At 40.9% G+C, this 12,370-nt stretch overlaps 1 protein-coding gene across 4 annotated transcripts in view; it reads left to right on the top strand.

The window, feature by feature from the left end:
* The first annotated feature begins 6,333 nt into the window (after window positions 1–6,333).
* LOC132401712 (calcium-activated chloride channel regulator 1-like) overlaps window positions 6,334–12,370 on the top strand; it is a 49,179-nt gene continuing 43,142 nt past the window's right edge. For all 4 annotated transcript variants that reach the window (XM_059983823.1, XM_059983822.1, XM_059983825.1 and 1 more), the window contains exons 1-2: window positions 6,334–6,525; window positions 6,696–6,839. In XM_059983823.1, coding sequence (XP_059839806.1) covers window positions 6,370–6,525; window positions 6,696–6,839 — 300 coding nt within the window. In that variant the 5' untranslated portion in view covers window positions 6,334–6,369. The remainder of the gene's footprint in view (window positions 6,526–6,695; window positions 6,840–12,370) is intronic.

Below are 12,370 nucleotides of genomic sequence, written 5' to 3'. Positions count from 1 at the left end.
TAGCATGCAAAGACTTTCACTGTATCTCAGTACCTTCCCTTGTATAATCGGTATCTCAGATAAACCAATTATCCTACATCATTGTAATAAAGAACTGAAATCTTGTTACAATAAAGCCAAAATATTGTGTGCTTTCTGAATGGCTTGATTCAATGTCATATTATCTTTTGTGATTACTTATAAGAACCCAAGTCTGTCTGAGTACCAACATATCTCTCTCTCTCTCTCAGTTTAAAAATACCCCTTCTCCCTGTTCCCAGCAAACAAAATTGTTGATGTCATATTTTACCAGCCTATTTTTCATCTATTTTTCCTCACCCAAGAATAGGATGGGTGTGATCCTTCATAGTGTCACTGGCCCTTTTCAGGAACCTGACTGTGCACATGTCCTTTATGGTGGGTAGGCTAGCGCTGGTGATGCATTCAAGTTTGACAATCTATGTTCGTCTTGACCTTTAGACTGGAAAATATCAGTTTATACCTCAATTCCTAAGAAGGGAAATGTAGACCATTAGACCATAAAACCATAAGACAAAGGAGCAGAAGTCGGCCATTCGGCCCATCGAAACTGCTCCGCCATTTCATCATGAACTGATCCAATCTCCCCTTTAGTCCCATTCCCCCATCTTCTCATCATAACCTTTGATGCCCTGACTACTCAGATACCTATCAATCTCTGCCTTAAATACACCCAATGACTTGGCCTCCACTGCAGCCTGTGGCAACAAATTCCATAGATTCATCACCCTCTGGCTAAAAATTTTTTTTCGCATCTCTGTTCTGAATGGGCGCCCTGCAATCATCAAGTCATGTCCTCTCGTACTACACTCCCCCGCCATGGGAAACAACTTTGCCACATCCACTCTGTCCATGCCTTTCAACATTCAAAATGTTTCTATGAGGTCCCTCCTCATTCTTCTAAGTTCCAAGGAGTACAGTCCAAGAGCGGTCAAACGTTCCTCATATGTTAACCCTCTCATTCCCAGAATTATTCTGGTGAATCTTCTCTGAACCCTCTCCAATGTCAGCACATCCTTTCTTAAATAAGGAGCGCAAAACTGCACACAGTATTCCAAGTGAAGTCTTACCAGTGCCTTATAGAACCTCAACATCACATCCCTGCTCCTATACTCTATTCCTCTAGAAATGAATGCCAACATTGCATTCGCCTTCTTCACCACCAACTCAACTTGGAGGTTAACCTTAAGGGTATCTTGCACGAGGACTCCCAAGTCCCGTTGCATCTCAGAACTTTGAATTCTCTCCTTATTTAAATAACAGTCTGCCCATTTATTCCTTCTACCAATGTGCATGACCATACACTTTCTGACATTGCAATTCATTTGCCACTTCTTTGCCCATTCCCCCAATCTATCCAAGTCTCTCTGCAGACTCTCTGTTTCCTCAGCACTACTGGCTCCTCCACCTACCTGTGTATCATCAGCAAACTTAGCCACAAAGCCATCTATTCCATAATCCAAATTGTTGATATACAACATAAAAAGAAGCGACCCCAACACAGACCCCTGTGGAACACCACTGGTAACCAGCAGCCAACCAGAATGGGATCCCTTTATTCCCACTCTCTGTTTCTTGCCAATCAACCAACGCTCTATCCACGTATGTAACTTTCCTGTAATTCCCTGGGCTCTTATCTTGTTTAGCAATCTCATGTGTGGCACCTTGTCAAAGGCCTTCTGAAAACCCAAATACACAACATCCACTGCATCTCCCTCATCTAGCCTACTTGTAATTTCCTCAAAAAATTGCACTAGGTTTGTCAGGCAGGATTTTCCTTTAAGGAAACCATGCTGAGTTCTGCCTATCTTGAAATATGCCTCCAGGTACTCCGTAAACTCATCCTTGACAACCGACTCCAACAACTTCCCAACCACTGATGTCAAGCTAACATTTCTATAATTTCCTTTTTGCTTCCTTGCCCCCTTCTTAAATAGTGGAGTGACATTTGCAATCTTCTATTCCTCTGGAACTAGGCCAAAATCTATCGACTTTTGAAAGATCGTTGCTAATGCCTCTGCAATCTCCACTGCTACTTCCTTCAGAACACAAGGGTGCATTGCATCTAGTCCAGGAGATTTATCTACCCTTAGATTATTCAGCTTCCTGAGTACTTTCTCTGTCATAATTGTGATGGCGCAAATTACTCTTCCCTGACGCTGTTGAATGTCTGGTATATTGCTGATGACTTCCTCAGTGAAGACTGATTTCGCATTTCCCCCTACCCCCACTACTTTCAAATCTCTTACTCTCTTTCCTTTCAGTTAGTCCTGACGAAGGGTCTCGGCCCGAAACGTCAACAGTGCTTCTCCTTATAGATGCTGCCTGGCCTGCTGTATTCCACCAGCATTTTGTGTGTGTTGTTTAATGCAAAATACTTGTTCAGTTCCTCCACCATCTCCTTATCTCCCATTACAATTACATTACAAAATGTAGAAGAATATTCTAACTATTGAGCAATTTCACTAATTTCACATGTTTCAAAGATCATGCAAGCAAGACTCCAGCAATATATGGAACAAGAATTGCCAGGCATTAAAGTTGGTTTTAGAAGAGACAGAGTCACCAGAGAACAACTTGCTAACTGGATAACAGAGAATCGAGGGAATTCCAAGAAAGTATTCATCCATGTTTTATTGACTACTCTAAAGCCTTTGATAGTGTATATCATAATAAACTATGGCAAATCCTTAAAGAAATGGGGATACCTGGACATCTGATCTGCCTTATGAGAAACCTGTACGAAGATCAAGAAGCAACAGTTAGAACTGTAAACTTGTTCAGGATTGGGAAAGGAGTACAATAAGGCTGCATACTGTCATCTTATTTAATCTACATGCTGAACACACATCATCAGGGATGCTGGTCTAGAGGACTCAAATGTTGGAATCAAAATTGCCGGATGAAATACTAACAACCTCAGATATGCAGATGATACCACTCTAATGGCTGAAAGTGAGGAGGATCTGAAGAAGCTTCCAATCAAAGTGAAAGAAGAAACTGGCTTGTTGCTCAATATGAAGACAACCAAGATGATGTCGACCAGCCCTATTAACCCCATGGTAATAAATGGAAAGGAAGTGGAAACAGTGAATGCTAAAAGGAAACAGCAAGTGAGAGGAAGAAAGCAAGAGACCATCACATGTAGACACCTGCCTCCAGCAGCAACGAGCAAGATGCTGGTAGACAGCACTGAACACCACTTGCCTTCAGCACTCACCTCGATGGTTTCAATCTTCCTCAGTACTTTAATCGGTGAGATTGGTGAGAAGTGGAGTCGATCATGGTCTCCAGGCTTCTGGGCCTTAAGAAGCCGTTTTGCTCGAAGCCTCACTGAGGTGAAAGAAATTGTTTTGTGAACTGTCTGGAAGCTGTTGCCTTTGACTGCATTGTTCACTGGTTTTATCTTCTTCCAACCATCAGGATATTGAAGCTTATTGACTTGTATTATTTTTGCAGGTATTTGTTTAACTCACTTCCTCAGTTCCAATGAAATGTTTCCTAGAATTTCTGAAAGGTTTGATATGTCTGCCAGAATTTCTTGGAAGTTTGATATGTCCTCTATGAAAACTAAGTATAAAATACACTATAAAGTATAAGTATAAAAACAGGAAAGTCAGTGCCAGTTGGTACTTCCTTACTAACTCCAAAAGTATGTGATTTATTTTATGAGACTTTTTCATTTTAAATACTGAATGAACTCATAGCTGTCAGTTTCTATCCTCCTCTGATACACTATTTGACATTATGATGTATCCACCATCATACACCATTATCTGCCAGCATCCACCAACATCAAAGACTCCCATGCTCCAGACCATGATCTCTTTTCATTACCACCATCTGGTAGGAGCCTTAGTTTTCACACAGTCAGGTTCAAGAACAATTATTACCCTTCAACCATAAACCTTCCTGAATCTGTGTGGATAACTTCACTCACCAAAGCTCCAAATTGATTTCACAATGTACAGAATCACTTTCAAAGGTTCTACTACTCACATCCTCAGTATTATTTACTGTTTTTATTTGCAAAACTTGCTTTCTTTTGTCGATTGGTTGTTTGCCAGTCTTTAGTTATATTTTTTTCATAAATTGTATTGGTTTTTTCTTTATCTTCCTGTAAATGTCTGCAGGAAAATGAATGTCAAGGTGACATATGGTAACAAACGAGCACTTTGATAATACACTTACTTTGACTTTGATTTAATTCTCCCTGTATACTTCTGAGGGAGAAGCCCAAGAAAAGAGTGCATTAACACCCAAATTAATACAACAGTTGATATACTGTATCACCATTGGATACACACCAGTAACCTTATATGAAAATGAATTCAGCACATCATAACATCTAAGTTGCATAGATATGAGGTTGAAATTTTTGGTTGTTCTTTCTTCCATGGTTATCTGTTTATTTCAGTTCCCTTTCCAGGGCAACATATTATAGTTTTAGTTATTTGCAAACTATGAGCATTTGAAAATGTTAGAACTACTGTCCGAATTAAAAATATAAACCTAGAAAACCCACAGCACAATACAGGCCCTTCGGCCCACAAAGTTGTGCCCAACATGTCCCTACCTTTGAAATTACTAGGGTTACCTATAGCCCTCTATTATACTAAGCTCCATGTATCTATTTAAAAGTCTCTTAAAAGACCCTATCATATCCACCTCCACAACTGTTGCTGGCAGCCCATTCCACTCACTCACCACTCTCTAAGTAAATATGTACCCCTGACATCTCCTCTGTACCTACTCCCCAGCATCTTAAAACCGTGTCCTCTTGTGGCAACCATTTCAGCCCTGGGGAAAAGCCTCTGACTATCCACATGATTAATGCCTCTCATCAACTTATACACCTCAATCAGGTCACCTCTCATCCTCCGTCGCTCCAAGGAGAAAAGGCCAAGTTCACTCAACCTATTCTCATAAGGCATGCTCCTCAATCCAGGCAACACCCTTGTAAATCTCCTCTGCATGCTTTCTATGTCTTCCACATCCTTCCTGAAGTGAAGCGGCCAGAAATGAGCACAGTACTCCAAGTGGGGGTCTGACCAGTCCTATGTAGCTGCAACATTACCTCTTGGCTCCTAAATTCAATTCCCCAATTGATGAAGGCCAATACACAAGTAACCACAGAGTCAACCTGCACAGATGCTTAGAGTGTCCTATGGACTCAGACCCCAAGATCCCTCTGATCCCCCACTCATATTCTGCCATCATATTTGACCTACCAAAATGAACCACTTCACACTTATCTGGGTTGAACTCCATCTGCTACTTCTCAGCCCAGCTTTGCATCCTATTAATGTCCCACTGTAACCTCTGACAGCCCTCCACACTGTCCACAACATTTCCAACCTTTGTGTCATCAGCAAATTTACTAACCAATCCCTCCACTTCCTCATCCAAGTCATTTATAAAAATCACAAACAGTAAGGTTCCCAGAACACATCCCTGAGATACCCCACTGGTGACCGACCTCCATGTAGAATATGATCCATCTAGAACCACTCTTTGCCTTCTGTGGCCAAGCCAGTTCTGGATCCACAAGGCGAGGTCCCCTTGGATCCCATGCATCTTTACTTTCTCAATAAGCCTTGCATGGAGTACCTTATCAAATGCCTTGCTAAAATCCATATACACTACATTTACTACTCTTCCTTCATCAATGTGTTTAGTCACATCCTCAAAAAATTCAATCAGGCTCATAAGGCATGACCTGCTCTTAACAAAGCCATGCTGACTACTCCTAATCATATTGGACCTCTCCAAATGTTCGTAAGTCCTGTCTCTCAGGATCTTCTCCATCAACTTACCAACTACTGAGGTAAGACTCACTAGTCTATAATTTCCTGGGCTATCTCTTATCCCTTTCTTGAATAAAGGAAACCTCCAATCCTCCGGAACCTCTCCTGCCCCCATTGATGATGCCATCGAATTCAAGTCTACTACTCAGTCACATGAGAAGGTAAGAGAGTGATGAGAGACCAAAGCTGTTCTTAGTGTCTTGCTCATTGCTGATGTAAGGTTGACCAGATTAAAGGAACTCTCCAATCCTCCAGAACCTCTCCTACCCCCATTGATGATACAAATATCATCACCAGAGGCTCAGCAATCTCCTCCCTCGCTTCCCACAGTAGCCTGGGGTACACCTCATCTGGTCCCGGTGACTTATCCAACCTGATGCTTTCCAAAAGCTCCAGCACATCCTCTATATATTGTATAATTTTTCCTGATTGACAGATCCGCCTCCTCCTCTAATCCATTTCAAGTCATCTTGAGAAGTGGGTGTACCCTGCAGATCTATTACTTGCATTGCAGGAAGTTGGTAGAGCAGTCCTCAGTAAAAGAATGACTCTTACCCTGGGATCGCTAATCTACTCTCTCTTGAGTGTTTGCATTATCAAGTGTTCCAAGGTTACATTGGTCAATAATGGATATAGAAATATTGTTTTTGCTATAAATCCTAGTCTCCAATTTAATCCCAAACTGATTGAAAACATTCAGGTGAGGTGATTAATTTTGTTACACTGTTTTATTCATTGTATGCTAATTGTGTCAGGTTTCTCATCTTGGAGTTTACAATTTGGTGAGTGTTAAAGATATATTTATGTTCCTTTTCCCCCTCCCTGGGTGATTAAAATGCATTTACTTTCAATCCTGAATTTACTTTGCAGGAAATGATGACTGAAGCCTCGTCCTACCTCTACAAAGCTACAAAACATCAACTTTACTTCTCAGATGTAAAAATTCTGCTGCCTGCTGTCTGGCCATTGAATTCAAGTCTGCTTCAGAAACCAACTACTCAGTCATATGAGAAGGTATGAACAGAGTGATGAGAGACCAAAACTGTTCTCAGTGACTTTCCAACACTGGAACTTCTTATAAAAATTTCTGTTTAACACTTGTGAGTTTCGGTGGTGGAGCAAGAGACATTCCGTGGAAATATCTAGCAAAACAATTTCTGGAGATGTTCTGACAAATATAATCTCTGCCCCAGTTAACAGTCTGTTATAGAGTCACAGAAATGCCCCACTAATGAAAAAAAAAGTGCAAATGATTGCTTGATATTCAGTGCAGATTCAGTGAGCCAAAAGAACTATTTCTATGTTGTATGACTCTATGAGTCACATTTAGATAACTGCTGTGAGGAGTAAATTGAATTCTGAAATTTTTGCTGGGGCACTGGAGACAGATTTTTTTCTCCCTTGAAGTATTCACACAATTGTTATACATTCCTTTATTTGCATATTTGATATTTTTGTCTTATCTATCTGGAAGTCTGTTGCAGACAAACATAGAAGTATTGATACCTGAGCTGAAGGTTTCTGGAATTGTAATTGGGTTCTTGCTCTTTGATGACATGAGGCTGTTCTGGGATCTGGTAAGAATGTTGTGGCATGCCTATCGTTTGCTAAACTTAAGAGAATGAATTGTGACTAGCTGATGACTTTTTGTGGAGTGTGTATAGAGTTTCACAAAATTGGGAGCCTGCAAATGAGGGTGGGCAAGTCATAGATGGCACGGGTACTGGCAATAATTATTGCTGGGTGAGGTCTGGGAGTCAATGAATTTCAACAACTGTGTCTAAGCAGGATTCAAAAAATTAGTGCATTTTGTGATAAGAAAAGTACTTGGCATTTAGATATTACCAGCAAAGTAGCCTCAATTCCAATAATATTATTGACATACCGTGTTAGAGAGCTTTTTGAATTGTGGAGTATTAGATACTTGAAAGGAAGATCTCAGTCATCGCCAGATAACACAGAAACAAACCTTTTCAGCTTACCATGCCCATGCTGAGAACAATGCCTATCTATGCTAATCTGAGTTGCAATATCATTGTATGTGTTTCCTTTCCAAGCACGGGTCCAAACACCTTTTAATCTTAGAATTGTAATTGCCTCCACTACCTCTTCTTGCAGCCAGTTCAAAATATTCACCACAGATCTCCTTTAAAAATTTCCCCTCTCACTTTCAATCTGTGTCTTCTTGTTCTGGACTCCTCTGGGAAAAAAATATTTTGCTATCTATCCTATGTACGGCTCTTTTAATTTTATAAACCCCTATAAGGTCACCCTCAGCCTTCTGTTCAACTGAAAATAAGCTCAGTCTACCCTATCTATTCTTATAACTACAGACTTCCATTCCAGGTAACATGGTGAGAGGCATTGGTCATGTGGATAATCAAAGAGTTTTGCCAGGGCTGAAGTGGCTAACACGAGAGGACAGAGTTTTAAGGTGTTTGGAAGTAGGTTCAGAGGAGACGTCAAGGGTAAGTTTTTTTATACAGAGAGTGGTGGGTGCATGGAATGGTCTGCTGGCAACATTGGTGGAGGTGGATGTGATAGGGTCTTTTAAGAGACTCCTGGATAGGAACACGGAGCTTAGAAAACTAGAGGACTATCAGTAACCCTAGGTAATTTCTGAAGTTAGTAGATGTTCGGCACAGCATTGTGGGCTGATGGACCTGTATTATGCTGTAGGTTTTCTATGTTTCTAACAACTTGGTGAATCTCTTCGGTGCTCTCTTTATAGCTACCACATCCTTCCTTTAGTGTTGCACCAGAACTGTACAAATGTGGCTCAGGTTCCAAATCCTAAGCTCAAATCTTCAGCCTGCAAAGGCAAGAATGCCAAGAATAGCATGATCACTGCCTTACATATAAACATCATCACTTTCAGAAAGTTATGGACTTGCATGCCAGAGTCTCTCTGTACATCAATACTCCTAAGATCCTGCCGGGTACGTTGCATGACCAACTAGATTTTGACCTCTTATCTGGCTACTACTTCTCAACTTACTTTTAAACTTAACTATGTCCCATTGTATCCTTAGACAAGCTTCCTCACCATAAACAACTCCACCAATTTTTATAAGAGCATAAAACATAGGAGCAGAATTAAGCCATTCAGCCAATCAAGTCTGCTCCACCATTCCATCATGGCTGATCCCGGATCCCAAACAAACCCCATACACCATATGCCTTCTTGCCATATCCTTTGATGGCCTGACCAATCAGGAAATGATCAACTTCCACCTTAAAAATACACACAGTCTTGGCCTCCACTTCAGTCTGCGGCAGAGCATCTCACAAATTTACTTTCCTCTGGCTAAAGAAATTCCTCTTTACCTCTGCTCTAAAAGGTCACCCCTCAGTTTTGAGGCTGTGCCCCCTAGTTCTGGAAAAACGCCCCCATGATAAAAAACATTCTCTCCACATCCACCCTATCTAGTCCTTTCAATGAGGTCCCCTGCATTCTTCTAAATTCCAGTGAATACAGGCCCAAAGCTGCCCAATGCTCCTCCTATGTTAACCCCAATGTCTAATAACACATGAGACATAGGAGAGGAATTAAGCCATTTGACCCATTCAATCAGCTCTGCATCTGTGTCATCTGCAAACTCACTGATCTATTACAATTAACTAAAGTCCCGGCACAGATCTCTGTGGTCTTCTGGCTCCTCAATCTTGGCTGACAAAGGCACAAATTCTCTGCTGGAGGCTCAGCACTTCCTTTCCTTGCTCCCTTGGAGATCTTGGAAATAATCATTTAAGCCCCAGGGGATTTCCGCCACCTATTTTGCTGCAAAATATCCAGCACTTCCTCCCCTTGCTCCCTTGGAGATTCTGGGACAGAACCATTTAAGCCCTGGGGGATTTCCACACCTATTTTGCTGCAATATGTCCAGCACTTCCTTCTTCCTGATGCAAACGTGCTTCAGAATATCAGAGTAACAGTTAACTCTCTATCTTCCACATCTTTCTCCTTGGTGAATACCGATGAGAAATTTTCACTTAGAATCTCCCTTATATCATCTGGCTCTAAATAGATGACACCCAATCTCCACACCCAGATCACAAACAGCAAGGCCAGTCAGCAAGTAAGCAGCAGGAGGCTGGTTCTGTTTGCGTTCCACTGGCTCATGCATGTTATGATACTTATAAAACTGCTAAACTGTAGAGAGGCAAGAATGCATGAAGTCTACCACCGGGATCACTATCTACCACCTGAGTTCTATTAAAGTCCTGAAACTTTTAACCATATAACAATTACAGCACAGAAACAGGTCATCTCAGCCCTTCTAGTCCGAGCCAAATGCTTACTCTCACCTAGTCCCACCAACCTGCACTCAGCCCATAACCCTCCATTCCTTTCCTGTCCATATACCTATCCAATTTTTCCTTAAATGAAAATATCGAACCTGCCTCTACCACTTCTACTGGAAACTCGTTCCACACAGCCACCACTCTCTGAGTAAAGAAGTTCCCCATCGTGTTACCCCTAAACTTTTGCTCCCTAATTCTCATGTCCTCTCGTTTGAATCTCCCCTACTCTCAATGGAAAAAGCCTATCGACGTCAACTCTATTATCCCCTTCATAAATTTAAATACCTCTATCAAGTCCCCCCTCAACCTTCTATACTCCAAAGAATAAGCACCTAACTTGTTCAACCTTTCTCTGTAACTTAGGTGCTGAAACCCAGGTAACATTCTAGTAAATCTCCTCTGTACTCTCTCTATTTTCTTGACATCTTTTCTATAATTCGGTGACCAGCACTGTACACAATACTCCAAATTTGGCCTCACCAATGCCTTGTACAATTTTAACACTACATCCCAACTCCTATACTCAATGTAAAGGCCAGCATACCAAAAGTTTTCTTCACCACCTTATCCACATGAGATTCCACCTCCAGGGAACTATGCACCATTATTCCTAGATCACTCTGTTTGACTGCATTCTTCAATGCCCTACCATTTACTATCTATGTCCTATTTGGATTAGTCCTACCAAAAAGTAGCACCTCACACTTATCAGCATTAAACTCCATCTGCCATCTTTCAGCCCACTCTTCTAACTGGCCTAAATCTGCAAGCTTTGAAAACCTACTTCATTATCCACAACGTCACCTATCTTAGTATCATTTGCATACTTACTAATCCAATTTACCACCCCATCAATCAGATCATTAATGTATATGACAAACAACATTGGACCAAGTACAGATCCCTGAGACACACCAGTAGTCACCGGCCTCCAAACTGACAAACATTTATCCACCACTATTCTCTGGCATCTCACATCCAGCTACAGTTGAATCCATTTTACTACTTCAATTTTAATAGCTAACGATTGAACCTTCCTAACTAACCTTCTGTGTGGAACCTTGTCAAAGGCCTTACTGAAGTCCATATAGACAACATCCACTGCTTTACCCTTGTCAACTTTCCTAGTAACCTCATCAAAAATTCAATATGATTTGTCAAACATGACCTTCTACGCACAAATCCATGTTGACTGTTCTTAATCAAACCCTGTCTATCCAGATAATTATATATACCATCTCTAAGATTACTTTCCATTAATTTACCCACCACAGACGTCAACCTTACAGGCTGATAATTGCTAGGTTTACTCTTAGAACCATTTTTAAACAATGGAACCACATGAGAAATCTGCTAATCCTCCGGCACCATCCCCGTTTGTAATGACATTTGAAATATTTCTGTCAGAGCCCCTGCTATTTCTACACTAACTTCCCTCAAGGTCCTCGGGTATTCTGTCAGGATCTGGAGATTTATCCACATTTATATTCCTTAAAAGCACCAGTACTTCCTCCTCTTTAACCATGATAGTTTCCATAACTTCCCAACTTGTTTCCCTTACGTTACACAATTCAATATCCTTTTCCTTAGTGAATACCAAAGAAAAGAAATTGTTCAAAATCTCCCCCATCTCTTTTGGCTCCACACATAGCTTTCAACTCTGATTCTCTAAGGGACCAATTTTATCCCTCACTATCCATTTGCATTAATATCACTGTAGAAACCCTTTGGATTTATTTGCACCTTACTTCCCAAAGCAACCTCATATCTCCTTTTAGCTTTTCTAATTTCTTTCTGAAGATTCTTTTTATATTCTTTATATTCCTTGAGCACATAACTTACTCCATGCTGTCTATAGTTATTGTAGATGTCTCTGTTTTTCCGAACCAAGTTTCCAATATCCCTTGAAAACCATGGCTCTCTCAAACTTTTAACCTTTCCTTTCAACCTAACAGGAACATAATGATTCTATACCCTCAAAATTTCACCTTTAGATGACCTCCATTTCTCTATTACATCCTTCCCCCATAAAACAAATTGTTCTAATCCACTCCTTCTAAATCCTTTTGTATCTCCTTAAAGTTAGTCTTTCTCCAATCAAAAATCCCAACCCTGGGTCCAGACCTATCCTTCTCCATAATTATATTGAAACTAATGGCATTGTGATCACTGGACCCAAAGTGCTGCCCAACACATACCTCCGTCACCTGACCTATCTCATTCCCTAACAGGAGATCCAA

This window comes from Hypanus sabinus, chromosome 11 (genome assembly GCF_030144855.1).
Source record: "Hypanus sabinus isolate sHypSab1 chromosome 11, sHypSab1.hap1, whole genome shotgun sequence".
In the NCBI taxonomy this organism is placed as follows: domain Eukaryota; kingdom Metazoa; phylum Chordata; class Chondrichthyes; order Myliobatiformes; family Dasyatidae; genus Hypanus; species Hypanus sabinus.
This window is presented reverse-complemented; position numbering and strand designations above follow the sequence as displayed.